This window comes from Neofelis nebulosa, chromosome X (assembly GCF_028018385.1).
Source record: "Neofelis nebulosa isolate mNeoNeb1 chromosome X, mNeoNeb1.pri, whole genome shotgun sequence".
Lineage (NCBI taxonomy): Eukaryota > Metazoa > Chordata > Mammalia > Carnivora > Felidae > Neofelis > Neofelis nebulosa.
Genome location: NC_080800.1, coordinates 15,302,952 through 15,325,456, shown reverse-complemented (window position 1 = coordinate 15,325,456; position 22,505 = coordinate 15,302,952). Strand labels below are relative to the sequence as shown.

Below are 22,505 nucleotides of genomic sequence, written 5' to 3'. Positions count from 1 at the left end.
TCATATGCTGTTGGTAGGTGACTGTTAAAACTTGTAGTCATTGTTGTATGGTTGAAATTTCTTGCACCTAAGTGTTGGGACCGGATAATGTCAGTGTCACAGGGTAGCTGCTGGAGTTGGGAAGGAGGGGGTGATTTGGAAAAGAGAGAAGAGGTTCTGTTAAAGATGTGTTGGGGCCCCTGGGGCAGGAATGTATGTGTAAAGGGAACTGAGTCGACTCGAATGTGTGGGAGTGTTGGCTAATAAAATTAGTTCAGCAAACATTTATTAAGCATATGAGCCCAATAAATAAATTCTTGTTGAATTCTTTCTAGTTTGTTTCGACCAGTTGCCCAAGTCCATAAGCATTCTCCTGGTCCAGTACTGGCTCAGCATCTACTTTGCAGCCCTTACCTGTCTCTCCTGTCCCCTCTACACATCCTCTAAGGGCAGTAACTATCACCGTTTCAACATCTCTGTTCTCTTCTGTTGTTAAAATCTCCATTTCCTGCTTGCTCTGAGAATCATCTTTGTATTGCCACCAGCCAAGATTGTGTAAGTGTTCTTTCTTGAGCTTGTATGAAGGCTTTAGCTTTCATTTTTTTCATTTTTCAAGTAGATACTTATAATGTTGAATATGTGTTTTTTCAACTACATGCACACCACTCTTAGGAAGTCATGTCTACTGTTTTCTTTGGTCATCCTCTACCCCTGTACCCCTACACTTGCCGAAACCAAAATGTTCATCCACTAATGAGTGGGAACACAAAATTTACTATGTCTACACAGCGGAATGTTATTTGCAATAAGAAGGGATGGAGTACTGACACCTCTATAACATTGAAAGACCTGGAACACATTATGCTGATTGAAAGAAGCCGGGCATGAGAGATCACATATGGTATGAGGCCGTTTATACAAAATGTCCAGGCAAATCTATAGGAACAGAAAGTAGGTTAGTGGTTGCCAAGGCCTGGGAGTTTGAAGGTCAGGGGCAGATGGGAAATGACTTTTAATGGGTATGGGGTTTCATTTTGGAGTGATGAAAATATTCTAAAATTAACTGCGATGTTTCTGTAAGTCTGTAACTATAGCAAAAACCATTGAATTGTACCCTTTAAATGGGTAAAGTATATGGTATATGAGTTATGTCACAATAAAACATTTTTGTAAAAAGTGCTAGAAATCACAATAAATTTCCTTTTCCATATACTTAGTGTACAGTTCTGTGCATTTTAAAACATGTGTAGAGTCATGTAACCGTAACCATAATCAAGATACAAAGCAGTTCCTTCAACCCCAAAAGATCTCCCTCCTGCTACCCCTTTGTCACACCCTCTCCCCACCCCTAACCCCTGGAAACCACCGATCACTTCTCTATCGCTATAGTTTTGTCTTTTCAAAAATGTCATATAAGTGGAATCATGTGGTATGTAACCTTTGCAAGCGGCTTCTTTCACTTAACATAAGGCCTGTGAAATTCATCCAGGTTGCTGTATATCAATAGTTTGTTCTTTTCATTCCTAGGTAGTATTCATTATAGGGATATATCCCAGTGTGTTTATCCATTCACCTATTGAAGGGCATTTGAGTTTCCAGTTTTTGGTAGTTAAGAATTGAGCTGCCTTACACATGCTTGTAGAGGTCTCTGTTTCTCTAGGGTAAATATTCAGGAACAGGATTGCTGGGTTGTAGGGTAAGTGCTCAAGTTTATTGGAAATTGTCAAACTGGGGGCACCTGGGTGGCTCAGTCAGTTAAGCATCTGACTCTTGGTTTCTGTTCAGGTCATGATCCCACGGTTTGTGAGATTGAGCCCCACGTTGAGCTCTGTGCTGGCAGTGTGGAGCCCGCTTGAGATTCTCTCCTCTCTCTCTGCCTCTCCCCTGCTCATGCTCTCTTTTTCTCTCTCTCTCAAAATAAATAAGCTTAAAAAAAAAAAAATTGCCAAACCGTTCTCTAGAGCGGCAGCACCACTTTGCATTCCCACCAGCAACATAAGAGGATTCCAGTGACTCTACGTCTCTGTCAACACTTAGTAATGGCAGTATTTTTAATTGTAGCCATCTTAATAGGTATGTAGTGATAGCTCATAGTAGTTTTAATTTGTATTTAATAGCTAATGATGTTGAGCTTTTTATGTGCTTATTTGTCATCTGTCCTCTTAAGTGAAGTATCCAAGTTTTTTTGTTTGTTTTTACCAATTTTTAAATTAGGCTGTTTGTTTTCTTACTGTTGAGTTTTGAGAGTTCTTCATATATTCTGAATACAATTCTCTTGTTGAGTATGTGACTTGCAAATAGTTTCTCCTAGTCTGTAGCTTGTTTTTGTTTGTTTGTTTTTACCTCTTAACAGTGTCCTTCGCAGAGCAAAAGTCTTTGATTTTACTCAAGTCCTATTTATCGGTTTTTCTTCTATGGATCTTCCTTTTAGTACTATCATGGCTAATTCCGCCCAGCTGTAGGTCATGAAGGTTTTTCTTCTGTGTTTGCTTATAAAAGTTTTAGAGGCTTCCATTTAACATTGAGATCTGTGATTTTGAGTTAATTTTTGTAATGTTTTATTTATTTATTTTGAGAGAGAGAGAGTGAGCAGGGGAGAGGCAGAGAGAGAGGATGGGGGAGAGAATCCCTAGCGGGCTCCAAGCTCAGCACAGAGCCTAACACGGTGCTTGATCTCATGACTGTGAGATCATGACCTGAGCTGAAATCAAGAGTTAGACTCTTAACTGACTGAACCACACAGGCGTCCCTGAGTTAACTCTTGTAGGAGATGCAGGATTGAGATTGAGATTCATTTTCTTGCATATGGATGCCCGGTATTTGCTTTGCTCTAGAACCATGTTAACGACAATTTTGACATCTAAGTTTATTGTTTTTGTTTACTCACATTTTTTAAAAATAGCACGTTTTTATTATTCTCATTCTTTCCTTGAGTGGTTTCAATATTTCTTTGAGTATTTTTTTTTAATTCAAGTGTAGTTGACCTATATAGTATTATGTTAGTTTCAGGTATACAGTACAGTGATTTGACAATTATATACATTATGAAATGCTCACCACAGTAAGTATAGTTACCATCTGCTGTCATACAAAGTTATTTACAATGTATACAATAATGACAAATGTCAAATACAATAATGACTGTATTTCCTATGCTGTACTTTTCATCCCTGTGACTTATTTATTTTATAACCGGAAGTTTGTCCTTCTTAATCGTCTTCACTTCTTTCACTCATCCTCTCACCACCTCCCGCCCCTTGGCAACCACCAGTTTGTTCTTTGTACTTATGAATCTGTTTCTGTTTGTTTTTGTTTTTTAGATTCCACATATAAGTGAAATCATACGGTACTTGTCTTTCTCTTAACATAACCCTCTAGGTCCATCCATGTTGTCACAAATGGCACAGTCTTACTCTTTTTTATGGCCAAGGAATATTTCATTGTATTTATAAACCACATCTTCTTTTTCTGTTCGTTTGTCAGTGGAAACTTGGATTGCCTCCTTATCTTGGCTATTGTAAATAATGATGCAGTAAACATAGGAGTGCATATATCTTTTTTAATAAGTGTTTTCATTTTCTTTGGGTAGTGAAATTACTGGATTGTATGGTATTTCTATTTTTTATCTTTTTGAGGAACCTCAGTACTATTTTCCATAGTGGCTGCACTAGTTTGCATTCCTACCAACAGTGCACAAGTGTTCCCTTTTCTCCACATCCTTGCTAATGCCACCCATTTCTTGTCATTTTCATTCTAGTCATTCTGACAGGTTTAAGGTGATCTCATTATGGTTTTGATTTGCGTTTCCCTGGTGATTACTGGTGTTGAGCATCTTTTCATGTGTCCGTTGGCCATTTGTATGTCTCCTTTCGAAAAATGTCTATTCAGATCTTCTGCCCATTTTTAAATCAGATTATTTGCTTTTTTGTTGTTGTTGTTGTTATTGAGTTGTATAGGTTCTTGTTATACTTTGGGTATAAACCCTCTATCAGATTTATTATTTGCAAATATCTTCTCCCATTCAGTAGGTTGCCTTTTTGTTTTGTTGATGATTTCCTTCACTGTGCAAAAGCTTTTTACTTTGGTGTAGTCCCATTAGTTAATTTTTGCTTTTGTTTCCCTTGCCTGAGGAGACCTATCCATAAATATGTTGCTAAGTCCAGTGTCCATGTAATTACTGCTCATGTTTTCTTTTAGGAGTTTTATGATTTCAGGTCTTAGGTTTAAGTCTTTAACCCATTTCAAGCTAGTTTTTGTGTATGGTCTAAAAAAGGGGCCCATTGCCATTCTTTTGCATATAGCTATCCAGTTTTCCCAGAACCGTTTATTGAAGAGACTGTCTTTTCTCCATTGTATAGTCTGACCTCCTTTGTTGTAGGTTAATTGATTATATAATCATGGGTTTATTTCTGGGCTGGCTGTTTTGTTCTATTGATCTATGTGTCTGTCTTTGTGCCAGTACCATAATGTTTTCAATTACCATAGCTTTGTAGTATATGTTGAAAGCTGGGGTTGTGATACTTCCAGCTTTGTTCTTCTTTCTCAAGATTGCTTTGGCTATTTGGGGTCTTTTGTGGTTTTATACAAATCTTAGGATTTTTTTGTTCTAGTTTTGTGAAAAATGCTATTGGTATTTTGATAGGGATTGCATTGAACCTGTAGATTGCTTTGGGTAGAATGGACATTTTAACAATTAATTTAATTAACTTAACAATTCTTCCATTCCATGAGTATGGTGAGGTTTGTGTGATTGAGTTTTAGAAAGTTGTGTGCCTCTAGGAATTTATTCATTTATTCTGAGTTATCCAATTTGTTGGCACATAATGGTTCATAGTATTCTTTTATTACCCTTTGTATTTCTGTGTTCCAACACCACTTATTAAAATAATAACTGTCCTTTCGGGGTGCCTGGCTGGCTCAGTCGGTAGATCATGAAACTTTTGATCTTAGGGTTGTAAGTTTGAGACACATGTTGGGTGTAGAGATTACTTAAAAATAAAATCTTAAAAAAAAAAATGTCCTTTCCCCGTTTGTCTGTAGACTTTTGTCAAAAATCAATTTGTCATATTTGTGTGGATCTATTTCTGGACTCTGTACTCTGACCTCTGTGTGTCTATCCCTTTACTTCTTATTAGGTAGAGACAAATTTAGGATTGTTAAGTCTTCATGGTGAACTGACTCTTTCATTTTTATGTAATATTCCTCTGTATCCCTGGTAATATTCTTTGCAGTAAAGTCAGCAAAGACCTTACCTGATATTAATATCTCAATTCCTTTTTCCTCCTACCCCTGTCCTAAAGAGTAGGAATTATCATTTATTTAATACTTTTTTATAAGCCAGTCTTTTTTTTAACATTTATTCATTTTTGAAAGACAGAGAGAGACTTTTTTATAAGCCAAAAAGCAAAATGCAAATGGCTCGTTACCATGTTAATCTGTGATTGCTACAGATTCACTTATCAGTGGGCTATAAAGGTGGGGGTCCCAACCCACCACAGCTAGCAGGTAAGGTCATCATGACAGCATAATTATTCACAATTCTTTACATAATAGTTGTTTACATAATTGTTCACATAATAGTTCACAATTATTTGCTTCCCATCCTTAGGGGAGGATTTCACATCTCTCCCTTGTTGAACTCAGAAATGGCCATGAGACTTGGTTTCATGGATGAGATAAGAGGGGAGGTAATATGTGTCCATTCTGGCTGGCAGCCTGAAGAGGCAGCTCAGGGTTCGCTGTCTTTCTTCTCCCCTGCCATGGGATGGGCAGTGTTGTGGGTATAGGCTGCTCCAGTAGCCTGGTTCCTAGAAGAAAGACAAGACAGAGCAGAACCACGGTCGACCAGCGATGGACATGAGGCATGGAAGAGAAATGAATGTTTGGTGTTATAAGACGCCAAGCCCTGGGCCCAATTCATTCTAGGCCTTTCTCTCACAAATAGGTGCCAAGAAGGGCACTTTCTCTAATTTAGAAATGAAGAAGTGGTGGAAGAGGTAAGAGGGGCCATCAGATGACTGAAACTGAAGGACAAGATGCCCAACTGTTGGCCCCTTGTGCTCAATGAAACACAATTTATTTTGGGCTCATTGTCTCAGGCCTCTTCTCCTCGAGTTGAAGGGTATCATTGTCAGTTCCCTCACAGCAGGGGTGCTGAGTCTCCTGGCTCAGGCCTGTGCCTTCTCCACATTGGGACACTACCCTTGACTCTTCATGGCTGTCCTCATAGCCCCATTGTCTGCAGTCCGCCCCATCTTCTTCCTTCATGGCCCCACACCTGTCACCTCAGGAAACGGTTGTCGAGCGGTCATGGCACTTATTACAGAATTTGTCACTAATGTTAATTTACTCTTACAGGTAAAGTACACAGAGAGTTTAGTAAAACAAGGAAGATTGATTTGAGTGAGCAAAATTCAGGGCTAAAGAAGGGGAAAGGCAAAGACCTGGGGGTGGAGAGGGTGGAGGGTTGCCAGGGTTTTTTTCTTGAACATATCAATGGGATAAATATATCCACTAGCCATATTTACTGTAAAAATAAAAGAAGGCACCAGGCTTTTTTTTTCCTAATAAAAATAATGATGGTTACGCTAAGCAGACTTGTAGATTGTTCCCCTAACCACTATCCCCATCTTCCCCATCGGATTTCCTGAAATAATTCTATGAAAAAGAAGTAATGTGAATGAAATCTGTTCAGATAGGTTGATAATATAGTTAGCAGTTATTGAGCACTGATTTATGGTAGATACAGTCCAAAATGCTTGATTTGGATTACTCATTTAATTCTCACCAACAACACCCTCCATTTGAGAGAGAGAGAGCGAGCACGAGCGCAAGTTGGGGAGAGGGGCAGAGGGAGAGACGGAGTGAGAGAGAGTATCTGAAGCAGGCTCCACGCTCAGTGCAGAGCCCCACACGGGGCTCGATCCCATGGCTGTGGGATCGTGACCTGAGCCGAAATTAAGAGTCGGATGCTTAACCGATTGAGCTACCCAGGTGCCTCCCAGCACCTCTGCTCTTAAACATAATACGCTGAAGGCTATGTGTGGGTATAGATACAATTATATTTTTAAAAGATTGGAAAGCAGCATATGGTTAAAATGATCATATCTGAAGCCATTGGCTTAGCCTGAAAAGCTCTGCCCACTTTCCTCCTGTTGTCTGCGGTTTGGCTGTTTGTGTTTGGCTTGTAAAATTGCAGCAGATTTGAAGGCCCCTTCCGTTTAGATAGCTAATGCAAGTAAAAGACCCCAGAGAGAGCTCTGAAGGGATGGACCTGTTGGGTGGTTCACAGAAACCAGTGAGTGAGAATGCAGGGGGTGCAGCATAAGCCACCTTTAAGGAGGGGAGTAAGTAGCACAAAGGCAAAGCCACTGGCTCGGTTAGAAGAAGGGACAGCAGACTGGGCATCGCACAGTATCTCCCGATCTGTGGTCGTTTCAGTTTTTATGAATTACATCAAAATGGAACCTCCCACGTCTTCCAACACAGCACATTATTTTTTATAAACTTAGAGAAAGAAGCCAGTCTTAGCTGGGGCTGCCGTAACGAAATACCACAGACAGGCGAGCTGAAACAACAGAAATTTATTTCTCACAGTTCTGGAGGCTGGGAAGTCCAAGACGAGGGTGCCAGCATGGTCAGGTTCTGGTGACGGCCCTCTTCCAGGTTGCAGACAGCCGGCTTCTTATTGCAACCTCACGTGGCAGAGAGAGCAAGCTGGCATTCTGGCCTCTTCTATAAGGGCACTAGGTGCCATTCATGAGGGCTCTACCCTCAATAATCGCCTCCCAAAGGCCCCACCTCCGAATAGCATCACGTTGGGAATTAGATTTCAGCATCTGAATAGACAGGAATGTTCAGTTCATAATAGTAAATTCAAAGGGCCGCTGGGCGGCTCAGTCCGTTAGGTGTCCATGTTCGGCTCGGGTCATGATCTCACGGTTCACGGGTTCGAGCCCCTCATCGGGCTCAGAGCCTGGAGCCTGCTTCGGATTCTGTGTCTCCCTCTCTCTCTGCCCCGCCCCCGTTCATGCTCTGTCACTGTCTCAAAAATAAACATTAAAAAAATTTTTTTAAATACTAAATTCATAACTTACTGTTCATAACTCCTTTCACTGAGTGCAGTAGCACCGCAGTTTAACATGGTTTGAGTAGGTAGTTTTGAATGTGGGGATCTCAACACCCAGACTGCATCCCTGTAGTGAAACGAGGGGTTCAGACATAATAGCTCTGGGTGGAGATAAAATAATCCAGTTCACCAGGTAAGCCCAAACTAAAGAATCAAAGAAGTAACTTCCAGCTAACAGGACAGTGACATTTCATAATCCAAACCACACTTGGCACTATGTGTCGGCGGTCACTGCTGTGTCATCGGAAGGCTGTTTGTCTCCGTGGACTCTCAGTTGACGGATATTCGAGGAAGGGACTGATTTCTTTCTCTGGATCTCCTGATGATTCCCGTCCTGGGATTAGCCAACTGGCCTCAGAACAGTTAAAGTTGCTTATGTTATACATTGTTGGATTTTTTTTTTTTAAAAACCCCAGTTGTCCGATGTTGGACTAAGACTCACACCTTCACCCAGCCATTTCTAGACTTCAGTTCTTTAAAATGATTGATGTACAATTGTTGGCCATGGAGCTGTGTCAAAACACAAAACTCTGTTGCCCCTGTGGGCAGTTTCAGTTGAGTTTTAGATGCTTTTGAAGAGGGCATAGATTAGTTAAAGGAGAAAGTCCACTATTTAATTCCTCATGTGGGACCGTTTGGAACTATGCCAGTGTTTTCTTTTATCTAATAACCGTGGCACTATCACTTTGAAAGTACCCAACAGTTTTTTCGTGAGCCTCCTTGTAAATAATTTAGTTCTCTTTTGAGTAATTTTTTTTAAGCTGGCAAGGCTCTGTATTTTATTGGACGTATTTTATCAGATACATATTTCTTTACATATTTTCAGGACAGGTCAACAAAGGTTGATCTTTATGTCACTCTTTTTCTATCTTATCCATTTTATTTCTAGGCACAGAGTTATTAGCACTGGCTTTAAAAAAAAATAATAGCTTTATTGGGATATAATTTACTTACCGTACATTTCATCTGTTTAAAGTAAACAGTGTAATGGTTTTCAGTATATTTACAGAGTCGTGCATCATCACCGTGATCAATTTTGGAACAATTTGATCAGCTCCAGAAAGTGACCTGTTAACAGTCACTCACACCCCATTTCCTTCTACCCGCCCCCCACCCCCGCCCTAGACAACCACTAATCTTTCTATCTCTACAGGTTAACCTATTCTGGACGTTTCATATAAATGGAATGAGAGAGTATGTGGTCCTTTGTGACCAGCTTTTTTTTTTTACTTAGCATTATGTTTGCCAGGTTCACCCATGCTGTAGCATATACGAATGCTTCTTCATTCCTTTTTATTGCTGAATGATATTTCATTGTATAGACTACATTTTGTTCATTCATCAGTTGATGGGCATCTGTTGTCTCCACTTTTGAGTTATTAGGACTAATGCTGTTAAGAATATTGTGTGTACTTCTGTGTGTGTGAAGATCTGGCTTTTTAGTGACTCGGCTGCCCTTTTAAATATCATAGCTAGGGGCGCCTGGGTGGCTCAGTCGGTTAAGCATCCGGCTTCAGCTCGGGTCACGATCTCACGGCGCGTGGGTTCGAGCCCCGCGTCGGGCTCTGTGCTGACGGCTCGGAGCCCAGAGCCCACTTCGGATTCTGAGTCGCCCTCCCTCTCTGCCCCACCCCCGCTTGCGCTCTGGCCCTCTCAAAAAAAACATAAAAACAAATTTTAAATATCATAGCTAAATAGGACCTCCGATGTCCTGTTGCTTAGTGTGTCCTTTTTGGGCACGTGAAATGTCTGGATTACAGACAAGGCCTTGGAGGCCTGGATAGGGTAGGAGGCTTCCCCTGGCATACAGAGCTGGACTGGTGGAGTGGGGCCCCACATCTGGGTCTCTCGCTCCAGGTTCAATGTCTCCCCAGCTGGTGTGGAAGCATACAGGCAGGAGAAGACCTGAAGACTGTGGTGCGCAGATTTGTAAGACTCTCGTGGGCTTTTTCTATTGGTCGGTCGTTTTGTTTGTCTCAACGGTATGATCTGGTTTGAAAGCACAAGAACTTCAGCGTTAGAAGGTTCCCTAGAGACTTTCTAGGCTAATATTTCTATTATATAGATGAGGGAACCACAGAGGAGTGACGTCACTTCTCTCGCAAGACCATGCTGTTGGTGGCAGAGCAAGGAAGGACCAGAACTCCGATTTCTACTCCTCATCCCGGCCCTCGGCGTGCCCCTCAGGGCAGGCGTCCGTTTGCCAGGAGTTGGGTGAAGGTGGCGCTGAGTCATTTTGTGTCTCTTGTCTAACAGAATCCGGTCACAGGGCTGCTGTCAGCCAGTCACGAACAGAAGGACGCCTGGGTGCGGGATAACATCTACAGCATTCTGGCCGTGTGGGGCCTGGGCATGGCCTACCGCAAGAATGCCGACCGCGACGAGGACAAGGCCAAAGCCTACGAGCTGGAGCAGGTAATGCCGAGTGGCAGCCACGTTGGCTGCTCAGCCCCTTTCCCCTGAACTGAAAAGCCTCCAAGGAGGTAGCTGTTTGTGTAGAACAGTTCGGTGTACGCGCCCCGTCCATTCCTGCTATAGAATATTTTAGGGGGGTGCTTAGGTAGCCTCCACCTCTCATTGGTCTTTCTCTTTGAGATTTTTTGTCTTCCTTAAAAACAATAAAAATCATACTATTCTGAACAGGAAAAGAAAGCGTCCACATTTCTAACCAGCTACATGTCTCTCTCACATGCTCTGTCCATTTTACATATACTTACATACACAGTGCCATTATACACTCATATAATGACTGTTTTCAAAGAATACACCAGAAATATACGTTCCGGAGTGTATGCTCTGTAGTAGTCATGTTGAAAGGGTATTTCTCCAAACGGTATTGCTGCTGCTTGAAACATTTTCGGAATTTCCCTTAGAAATTCCTTTCCAGTTTGAGCCCTTCCAAAGCGGTCTTATTAATTTATAGTTACCTTTAATTTTGAGTCACATTGGTGTTGTCCAATATTCATGCCTGTGTTACCATCACAGCACTATGAAATCCTCTTACTGATTTCTCAGATCAGAAACTGACGCACCCGCCGAAGCAAAGGTTTGCCATCCTTGAGTACGTAAGAAAATATTCTGCCCTTGAGCACGGGAGGTATTTTCAGAGTATTTGGAGTGACGGTGTTGAAGCAGAAAGCATTGACATAGAAAATTATAGTCCTCTTAGCAGGAGAACCTTTTGGATTTATCTTTGATTCGTACGTTCCTCCTTGGCCCTCCCAGCCAGCCGATTGTCAGACCCAGGGAGAGTTCTTACAGCCCGATCAGTGCTTGTGATGGCAACCGAAGTGGGCAGGAGTTGTGGGCAGCCTTGACGACAGTAGGGAAACTTAAGAGAGGAAACCTGTCTGTGGGAGCAAGGGAAGGACGGTTTGGATTTGACTGGACGTTGCTGAGCGTAAGGCGATACAATCACCAAGCCTTGGAGGTAGAGCAAGAGGTAGTTTTAAAAAATGCTTATAGCAAGCACTGGGTGCTTCCCCAAGAAGTTGGATAGCTAGCACATAAGTGAGCCGTTCTTAGCAGCGTAATAATTTAATGTGGATGTTCATCAAACTTCCCATCCTCCCTTGAGACGAAGTCAAAGTAAAGCCTGCCCGTCTACACACACGTGTGCACGCACGCACACACACCATGTACCTCTCCTCTGTAAGCGTTTTCTTTTCTTCTTAATTTTTTTTTTTAATGTTTATTCATTTTTGCGAGACAGGGTGTGAGCAGGGGAGGGGCAAAGAGAGAGGGAGACAGAGGATCTGAAGCGGGCTCCGAGCCGTCAGCGCAGAGCCCGACGCGGGGCTCGGACTCATGAAAGGCGAGATCGTGACCCAAGCCGAAGTCGGACGCCTAACCGACTGAGCCACCCAGGCGCCCCCTCTGTAAGCATTTTCTGACGCAGGCTAGAGTTGACTGGATTTGCTGCTCTGTGACGGACGATAGCGAGGCACGAATAGGGCACGTTGTTTTGATGAGTGTGGTTGACGACTAAAGAGAGACGTTTCCCTTGATTATGGAAGATAACATGGGATCTTCCAGTGATCCGAAGCAGGGATGCTATTGCGCTTGGAGCTTGGGAAGCACAGTCGTTCATTGTGTGAGACTAGCCCATGCATGGCAGGACACTTAGGCTCCTTGGTCCCTATGCACTAAATGCCGGTAGTCCCCATCTTTACCTTCGTGACGGTAAAAATGCTCCTGGCCCCACATTTCCAGATGTTCCCTCCCCACTGGAGGATGGGAATGGCCACCCAGTTGGGAACCACTGTGCCTCTTCATAATGGAAAATAAGTTTTCTTTACTTGAGGGGAAGTCAGTTGACAAATGGTCACGCTGTACACAGTAGGAAATGTTAATTATAGCAATGTTAGTTATAACCTTATCGTGAGGTAACATTTTCTGCCTCAAAAGAGTTTATGACCTAAAGTGAAATCGTATGCTAGAATCCTAGGATTTTAGAGGCAGAAGGATCTGAAGGATAATTCACTCCAGACTTTTCTCTGGTAATTAACTTTCATGGCCTTTACTACATTCCTCCTCGGCAAACCACGTACGTTCTGCAAGACAGGAGATGCTCGTGGTCCTGGGTGGGAGCTTCTTCCAGCCAGTCTACTTCGACCTACAAACTGTCCCATTCTGTAGCCACTTGTGAATTCATTTTATGGTGTTTCTCATAGGACCTATTAAGAGCAGTCTTTCGATGGGCCTGAATTGTGAAGGAAGTGGGAGGCAACATAACGTATTGACTAAGAGCTCAAACGCCTGCCAGCTGCGTGACTTTAGCAATGTCGCCTCATCTTTCTCAGCCTCAGGTTCCTCATCTATAAAGTGGGGTAATAATGACACTCACCTCGTAAGGTTGTTTGCGAGAATTACACAGAACCCAGGTAAAGTGTTTTATACAGCTCCTGGGCAGAATGTCTGATTATCATCGTACTATTGTTATTATTTATAATAATAATTACAATAGTTGGTTGCGATACGTATTATTGAGTAACCTTGGCGGCTACTTGCATTTTGTAAGAACTTTACTCAATAGTCCAGTGATGGTGTCACAAATGGCTCTTTTGGCAAAGTGTCATTACTTTGGGGCAGGATGGTGGACTTAATTCATCTTTAGCATGACAAAACTGAATTACTAAGAATTGTGACATCAGAATTAAACATCAGGGCACTAGGCTTATAAAAATTGTCTCGCTAAAACACCAGTGGATTTCAGAACTGGAGGTGCCATGTGGTCCAACCCCTTTATTTGAGATAAGTCGCTGCATCCAGATTTTCTTTGTTTGTGATGGATTGGAGGTAATCGAAACAATCGGAAGACGTGTATATGCTCAGGATGTGCCTTCTCAGGGAGGTCTCCAGGCAGCCCTGGTTACCGACCACGTGGTAAGGAGGTGGTTTTCATGGAGCAGGGAAGCTGGCCTCGTCACTCATCCCGCTTTATTTCCGCAGAACGTGGTGAAACTGATGCGGGGTCTTCTCCAGTGCATGATGAGACAGGTAGGCAGAAAATGGCAAATGTGTTTTCAGGTCATCTCAGTGGGTATTTATCATTTACATGGTGACAGCTAACATCCCTAAAGCGTCTTGAGCTTTTCTTCTCAAGTGGAAGAGAAATAGGAAATATTTTATATTCTTTGTCCTTTTCAATTATCTTCAATAAGGACCCAGACTCAAAGGACCCCGTTACTCAGAATCTCTTTTGAAGAGTTACTTGTGTAAAAGGAGAACATGCCCTTTTTTTAAATGGGGCAGAGACCATTGTTATTTATTTATTTTCAATGTTGACTTATTTATTTTGAGAGAGAGAGAGAGCACGGTCAGGGAAGGGGCAGAGAGAGAGAGAGAGAGAGAGAGAGAGAGAAGGAGAGAGAGAATCCTAAGCAGGTTCTGCGCTGTCAGTGCAGAGCTCACATGGGGCTCGATCCCATGAACCATGAGATCATGACCTGAGCCAGAATCAAGAGTCGGACACTTAACCGACTGAGCTGCTCAGGCGCCCCAGATATCATTGTTTTTTAAAGCCACTCCCAGACAGCCATGTAGCACTCTTTATTTTGTTGAGTTTATAAAAGGGTTTCCTTTCATTTGAGTTGAAATGCTTGAGTTTTTAAAACTTGACATTGCTGTTTACTGGTATTTTCAGCGAGGAGTAAATAAAACAATTCATTGAGCTTGTACTGTGTGCAGAACATCCTGCTGGGATCTGCACGCATTCCGAGATGAATGATACTGTCCCCGCCCTTCATCAGCATATGCCCGGTTAGTCTTCGAAGACCTAGTTGCCCTTTCCTTTGGACATAAGGAAACAAGAAGTTGAAGTTTAAACGGGGCCTCTTTGTTCCCTCTCTCTCTTACTGAGTGCCTCCCGTGTGTCACAGCTCATGCCGGGCATATGCAGACAAAGAAACCCTTTGGCTTGACCCGTCGCCCTGCAGAGCTTGTTAAAATCCCACTGGGCCGGGCCCCTTCTGGTGCGGACGGGAAGAATCCCCCACACAGCCCCTCTGTGTGGTGCTCACTAGGGATCATGTGCTGCCTTCCATCCCTCTGGCTCCCAGAGGTAGCTGCTAAGAGGTCTAGAACTAAGAGATGGACTTTGGGTATGGCCTCCGCCCGCCGTCAGCCCCTTTACTGTGTGGAGCCGGCTTGCTTCCTCCCTCAGGTACATAAAGTGGAGAAGTTCAAGCACACTCAGAGTACCAAGGACAGCCTGCACGCCAAGTACAACACCGCCACCTGCAGCACCGTGGTGGGTGACGACCAGTGGGGCCACCTCCAGGTGGATGCCACCTCCCTCTTCCTCCTGTTCCTGGCCCAGATGACGGCCTCCGGTGAGCCAGGGTCGTTCGAGCCCATTGTACAGGGAGAAGGGGGTGGGGAGGGACAGGCATTGATTAGAATTCAAAATAAGTTATTTCTGTAAAGAAAAAGCATGCTCTTGGTAACGTTACGTGCACTGACTCTGTGACATGCTCATAGCCAACCTTCTGAGGACTGGTAGGACAAAGGGCTGTTGATCCCAAAGCTTCCTTGCTGCCACTGTTTACTGGAGCAGCCGAGATCAGATCGACTTCTGACAGTCTGAACATCTGCAGACAGCGGCAAACCCCCTCTCAGGATTTTCTTCTCTAGTATTAGCAGGCCTGGCCCCTTCACCTTTTCCTCTCACTGCCCGGCTCACCCCCTTCGAGACACACCCTCATCTACCTGAATTATACCCAAACAGTGTCATTTCTAGAGCTCGGCTGTGTGCCCGGAGTGGTCGGTCAGTCCATAGTACCCATGCTGGGAGTGGGCCCGAAGTCCCCGACCGTGAGCATTGCCCCTCAGCCCGAGCCGTTGGCTTCCTGAGCTTCAGGCCGCAGCTCGTCTGTAACCAGAGGGTCCCTCCCGGGCCAGAGCCTGCCACTGTGGCCCCCGGGGCTTAGGTCAGTCAGCTGCTGTGTCGCCAAGTTCTCGTCACCGGCGGTAAACTGACCTTTGGAGTTAGAGGCTTCCCGTGTAGTTCGGACTGCAGGTGTGAAACTCAAAGTTAGCAGAAATCCACAAATGATATTGTTACAGCTTTGTGAATACACCAGGCATTTATAAAAAATACTTCTTGGTTGTGAAAATTAATATGAACCTGTAAATAGTTTGGAAAATTTAACAAAATACAAAGAAAAAATTCCACTGTCCATTTTCATTTGAATGTGTGTCCTCCAAGTTTTTTTTTTCTATTTAAGGTCTTATCGTTTGCATGGCTAATAATCTTTATTATACAGCATTGTAACTTGAGCATTTTCCCCATGATCTTACAAGCTCTCGATAAACATAATTTTAGTGACTTTATCAGTGGATATGTTATAATCAAACCATTCCTTTATTCTTTTCCCCCTATTGTAACTAATGTTGCAATACCAACTTTGACCCCTTCTCCGTTTGCTTCCTTCTGTTGGGTGTCATTCAGAGGCTACTTACATATATTACCAAGTTGTTTTCAGAACAGTTTACTAGCCAAACTCCCCCCATTGATGCAAGAGTTCATATCTCACCATACCTCTACCAGCTTCAAGAATTCATACTTTAAAAGTATGTGTATTTGCCATGATCAACTAAACGTTAAAGGACCCAAGCAAAACTCCAGCCCTGTTGGTCACCGCCTGCTTCAGTGCAGCCCCCTAGGGAGGTCCGGGGAGCTCGCCTTTCCACGAGGTTAAGGGTTGTCTCCTGACGCTGGGGGCTCTACTCTCTCGCCTGCCACTGGGGAAATGTACCCACCCTTTGGCTCACTCAAGGGTAAGAATGGTGTCTGGTTGCTCCGGGCTAAAATTCATGGTTTGTTGGAAACTTCTTTGCACAAATCCAGCACTACCAGAAGGCCCCACACCTTCTCTTCCCATTTTTACTACCTGTAGGCACACACTCCTCCCTTCCTTTTTCTTTCAGAGATTAGGCATTAACCGTTCCAATTTACTTCAGACTGAATTAAAAAAAGGGTTTTTTTTAATGTTTTATTTATTTTTTGAGAGCGAGCATGAGTGGGAGAGGGACAGAGAGAGAGGAGGACGGAGGGTCTAAGCAGGCTCCATGCTGACAGGGTGACGGCAGCAGGCCCAGTGTGGGGCTCAAACTCATCAACTGTTAGATTATGACCTGAGCCGAAGTCACATGTTCAACTGACTGAGCTCCTCAGGCACCCCATGCTTCAGACTTAATTTTTGATGCGCTCGTAAGAAAACTGAAAATGGGGGGTACAAGGATTTCTTTCCTAGTGTGGTATTTGTAGTTGGTAATTGGCAGCTCTCTCTTCACAACGTAAGTCCGTAACTTTATTGTTTTTCTTTACTAGGTTTACGTATTATTTTCACCCTTGACGAGGTGGCCTTCGTACAGAATCTTGTTTTTTACATAGAAGCTGCATATAAAGTCGCTGTAAGTATCAACCCCGGTAATGTTTTCAGGTGTCCAGTTAAGAAGAATAAAACTCCTACCATTCTTGGAGGGCCAGACTGTTTGGAGCTGATCAGAAGGTTAGCGAGGTTAGAGCTCTGTGACTGTCACCTCTGTGCACAGAGTGCACGTTTTCGACCTGGAACGCAGCTGGGGAGTTGATGTTTTTGGAATGCACCACGTGCTCTGCTCGAACCCATTGTTCCGATCTGAAATAAGACCAAAACGTGTCCTGTGGCCTGTACCGGGCCGGCCTGACCCAGGGTGATGGGCGGCCGCGTTGGCGTGTGGGTAGGAACTGCTGTGCGTGGGGATCCCCCCACGCAGCCAACAGGCGGAGGGCCCAGAGCCAGATGTGGGCCCTGGCCGGTGCCGGTGGGTGTAAACTGTATAAACCCCACCCAGTTCCTCCAGGCTTCTGTCTGATATGGAAGGCGGCGCCTTGCGCACTTCTTAGAAAACAAGGAACCTTTGCAAAGCTGAGCGTAAGGGAAGTAAAGAAAGGGTAGAGTTTGTTTTCAAAAAAAAAAAAAAAACAAACCCAAAACGCCACTATGGTCTAGAGCAAGGGTCGGCAAACAGTTTTTGTAAAGGGCCAGACAGTAAATATTTTCAACTTTTCAGCCCCTACGGTCCCTGTTGCTTCCACTCAAGTGTGCCATTGTCGTAGGAAGGCAGCCCTAGACAACACGTGAGCATGTGAGCATGGCTGTGTCCCAGACAGACCTTGTTTACAAAAATACATGGCAAACTAGGCTTGGTCCAAGGGCTACCCCGGGTCTAAAGAGGCAATTCTCAACGAGGGGCAATCTTCCCCTCCCGGGGGACGTTGGGCAACATCTGGTAACAGTTTTGCTTGTCACACGGTGGAGGGAGCTACTGGCCCCTAGTGAGCAGAGGCGAGGGATTCTGCTGAACATCCCACCTCGCACGGGCAGCACCCAAACACGGCAGGATCCGGCTCCAAATGGCGGCAGTGCCCAGGTCTAAAGAAACCAGAAAAGTCCTTGTGGGAAGGGTGGGACTTGAGGTAGACCTTGGAGGGTGAGTAGGGTTTAGGTGAGCAGAACGGTGCGGGAAGAGCATGTGCAGTCATGGGCGGGAATGAGCTCTGAATGCGGGAGCGGTCCTTGGGGAGAGGGGGCTCAGGGGGAAGGAGGAGACAGCCTGAAAGCAGAGTCTTGGAGACAAGCGGAAAACCGGAAAACCGAGTCTGCTTGTGGGCGTGCAAGGGGCGGGGGCCAGATAACAGAGGTGTGTGGCCAGCCAGAGAGAGACATTTGACCGGGAGCCCCTGGGGAATAAATGGTTTGTCATTTTAGAGTCCTCCACAGGGGGGTGAGCTGATCAAAGCAGTTGCTGAGGATGAGTCACTTGGCTCTGGGGTTGGAGTGAGAATGGCGTGGAATGCGCGCAAAGGCCCAGGTATGAGGACTACGGAGGAAGGAGTCCTGGGGCTAAGCTACAAGGTGTGCCAGCAGGACCGAGACGAAAGCCGCTCCGGTGTGCACATTTTGGAAATGTTCGTCTTTGCAGATCAAACAATAAACGCTGCAATTCTGGCACTGGTCCTGTTCTCGTTGGGTTGTCATTTTTCAGTAGCGTGTGTAGCGTTATTTCAGAAGCGTATCCAGCGCTTGCCTCACCTCAGTGAAAATACGAATTATAAAAGGTATGCGTGGATCACAGCCTCTGTGTGGATGGCATGTTCTGACCCAGTTCTTATTAATCTGGTTTAAAAGATAGGGCAAGTTCAGTATTCTGTGCCTCACTTGATTTTGGCTTTTGTTCCTTGCTTATTAGCACTTTTTCCCAAGAGGTAACGCTAGAAATTGGTATTAAATTATTTTAAGTGGTTTGGTTGGCTTCAACTAGCTATAATGCATCTGTTAAAGTTTCTTTATTCTATCTTACAATTTAAGTTAGCTAAATAGAGGGGCAGCATTTCATTTGAAGAGAAATAAAACATGTTGTTCTCTACAAATCAGGAATTTCTTACAAATTGATAACTTTTAGGAATAAGAAAATTGAGAGTGTTTTTGCATGCATTTTTGTTCCACTTGAGTTAAATTCTACACAGAGGTCAAATGAAGTGAAATCAAGGACAAACACAGCCATGAATCCTGTCACCTTTGAGAATGGATATTCGTGTGCCATTGTGCCTGTGGTAACATAAAGGAATTATGTTTCCCTAGCACTTCTCATATACCTCTTTTTCCTGCTCTGATGACTACCTTTTTCTTCCTCAGGATTATGGAATGTGGGAGCGCGGAGATAAGACTAATCAGGGCATTCCGGAACTGAACGCAAGCTCTGTAGGAATGGCCAAGGTGATGGTCTTGACCTGTTTGTTCTTCCTGCTGTGCATTTTTACTGCTTTGATTTGGTTCTCATCTTTAGGGGGATGGATTTAATCTAATGAGCATATTTTTCAAGTCAGCCACAAGTATGAAATTCAAGTGGCACAGGTACCCCGGACAGCTGAGATTATAGGTAAAGAATGTAGGATTCCTACACTGAAGTGTGCCTGTGCCCGAAAATAAGTGTCCTGCTTCCTCATTATTATCACCCACAGGTCTAAGCTCTTGTTGTTGTCCAAGCATCTGGATGTATGATGTCCAGTCTCCTTTTCTGGGTCATAAAGAGAGCTGAAGAATATGACTGCTTTGTAGGGCAGGGCTCAAAAGTTCCAAAGCCTGTGGGCTCAGGTCTGGCAAGTAACATAAACAAATGAAGCTGGCCAGATAGAAAAGTATTGAGGGGTATTGGAGGCACTGGAAACTTTCTCTAAAAGTATTCCAGTTCAAAATCATTTTTATTTATTTTTTAATTTTTTTTAAATGTCTTTATTTTTGAGACAGAGAGAGACAGAGCATGAGCAGGGGAGGGGCAGAGAGAAGGGGAGACACAGAATCTGAAGCAGGCTCCAGGCACTGAGCTGTCGGCCCAGAGCCCGACACGGGGCTCGAACTCATGGAGTGTGAGATCATGACCTGAGCCAAAATCGGACGCTTAACCAACCGAGCCGCCCAGGCGCCCCTCAAAATCATTTTTAAAACTACTTCAGGCCTTGGGGTGCCTGGGCGGCTCGGTCGGTTGGGTGTCCGACTTCGGCTCAGGTCATGATCTCACTGCTCATGAGTTCGAATCCCGCATCGGGCTCTGTGCTGACAGATCAGAGCCTGGAGCCTGCTTCAGATTCTGTGTCTCCCTCTCTCTCTGCCCTCTCCCACTCCTGTCTCTGTCTCTCAAAAATAAATAAAACATTAAAAAATAATAAAATGAAACTTCATCAGGCCAAACAGAACACACCTGTGGGGCAGATTCAGTCTGCCAGTCACCGGTTTATGTCTCTTGCCCTAGACATTTAATGTGCCTCCCTCTTGCTCAAGACTGAAGTATATTTTTGGATAGAATAAAGACTCCAGAGCTAGAATTTTCAAAACAACAATAAATATGTTCTGTTACAGTCAACTGACAGAAAGCTTAATACTAAAAGAATTAACTTCCTTAAGTGGCAGATTGCTAATGTTAAAATTAACACAAATAGGTGAAAGAAAAGCTGTCTGAATTTAGTGCCCGCCCCCCCCCCCCCCTCCCTGCCACACAATGTTATAAACTCATTGATATCTCACACTTTGGGAGAAATACTAACTTCATTTGGGGGAACGTTAGTCTGCTTTTTCTTTCTTGTTTCTACAAAGAGTGGCAACATCCAGGAAAGTTGTGATTTCACTGAAAATAAGGACAGGACCTGTCTCCAGGACACTTTAGCTGAATTTTACTGATATGTTTCCCCACCTTGGGGAAGGCATTTACGCTAGATTGCTTAATGGTAAAGGAGTCGTGGCTGTGAAAGTGTCCGTTTACTAGAAAGAAAATCCGATTCACACCTGTGCTTGTAGGCAGCCCTTGAGGCAATTGACGAACTGGACCTCTTTGGAGCCCATGGAGGACGCAAGTCAGTGATCCACGTGCTGCCTGATGATGTCGAACACTGCCAGGTAACAGCTCCAAGCCTCTCACAGTCCAGACAGGAGGGCAGGAGGCTGATGGAATGGAAGACTGGGCTCCACGTCACATTCCTCACCTTTCTTTCTTTCTCGCTTTTGTTTTGTTTTGTTTTGTTTTGTTTTTTGAAGATTTTAAGTAATCTGCTTCCAACATGGGGCTCGAACGTAGTAGTCCCAAGATCAAGAGTCGTATGCTCTACCGACTGAGCCAGCCGGGCAGCCCGCATTCCTCACATTTCTCGCTTGGTGGTACTTGGCTTCCTTGAGCTTCAGTCCCCTCATCCATAAAACGGGCGTGCTGGCACCTTCCTCTCCCGTCACACAAGGCGGTTGTAAGGATCAGAGTAAATGAACTTAGTTTGTCAGAGCACTCGATGAGCTAAAAAGTACTGGGTAAACACAAGACACGATGATCACGAGGTGTATCTGCGGAGTCAGCAATCACAGCAACCTTCTTTTGCTGGAGGCAACATCTTTTTCGGTTTTTGAGCATACAGGTGGTTTTCTCTCAAGTTTATTTCGTGGTGCCACCAAAATGGATGACTAGCAAGCATTAGTTCACTTGGGGAGGGCTGGGGAGGGGCGGGACGGATAGTGGAGGAGAGGTGAGATGGGAGAAATGGCAAAATTAGTAGAAACTGCATGAAATACAGGTCAGAGAAAGGAGCGATTCGTTGCAGATTAGGGGACTCCATCGAGCAGGCAGTAGGTCACCGATTGCTGGTCAGTCAGCAAACTCTTACTTAGTGAGGGCCCCCTCTGGGCCAGGTACCGCGCCAGGGTCGTGGAAGTATCAGCTTGTACGCAGAGAGCTTCTGGGGGGAGGGCCGTGTGTGCAGGCAGAGAGCCTAGGAGTGAGCGACTAGTTACTGAACTGGGCTTGGAGGTCAGTTTGCTTTAGAAACTGAAGCTTTATTCTCATAAGAGACTCTTAAATATGGAAAACAAACAGGGGTCACTGGGGGGTTGTGGGATGGGGGATGGGCTAAACGGGTAAGGGGCATTAAGGACTACCCCTGAGATCATCGTGGCACTATATGCTAACTAACTTGGATGTAAATTTAAAAAATAAATAAATAAAAATTAAAAACAATAAAAATAAGAAAACGAAGCTTTATTCTGAAGCTGAAGGTTCCGCCGTGTTTACCTACCTTCCGGCTCACTCCGTTTCCCCCCATCAAATAGTCCTGAATGGGGAATCTGTTTATTTCTTGAGCTACGGTTTAACAGAACAAGCTGATGATACATCTTAATAATGCATAGTCCCTAGGGGAAACTGTGTGAGCTTTATAGCCAGCTGGGCCTCGGTTAGAATCCTCGTTCTGTCACATGAATCTCTGTGTCTGAGTCTCAGAGCCCTCGTGTGCCCTGGGCACAGTATCCAAATTCCTTCTTTATAAAATAGAAAAAAAATTTTTTTAACGACCAAATGGGATTTACTCCAGGAATGC

General features: G+C 44.2%; 1 protein-coding gene across 7 annotated transcripts in view; it reads left to right on the top strand.

The window, feature by feature from the left end:
- The window catches only part of PHKA2 (phosphorylase kinase regulatory subunit alpha 2), a 70,966-nt gene that overhangs the window by 12,598 nt on the left and 35,863 nt on the right, over positions 1–22,505 (top strand). For all 7 annotated transcript variants that reach the window (XM_058713992.1, XM_058713991.1, XM_058713989.1 and 4 more), the window contains exons 3-8: positions 10,364–10,522; positions 13,559–13,606; positions 14,772–14,940; positions 16,941–17,023; positions 19,291–19,371; positions 20,947–21,045. In XM_058713992.1, the coding sequence (XP_058569975.1) occupies positions 10,364–10,522; positions 13,559–13,606; positions 14,772–14,940; positions 16,941–17,023; positions 19,291–19,371; positions 20,947–21,045 (639 nt within the window). The remainder of the gene's footprint in view (positions 1–10,363; positions 10,523–13,558; positions 13,607–14,771; positions 14,941–16,940; positions 17,024–19,290; positions 19,372–20,946; positions 21,046–22,505) is intronic.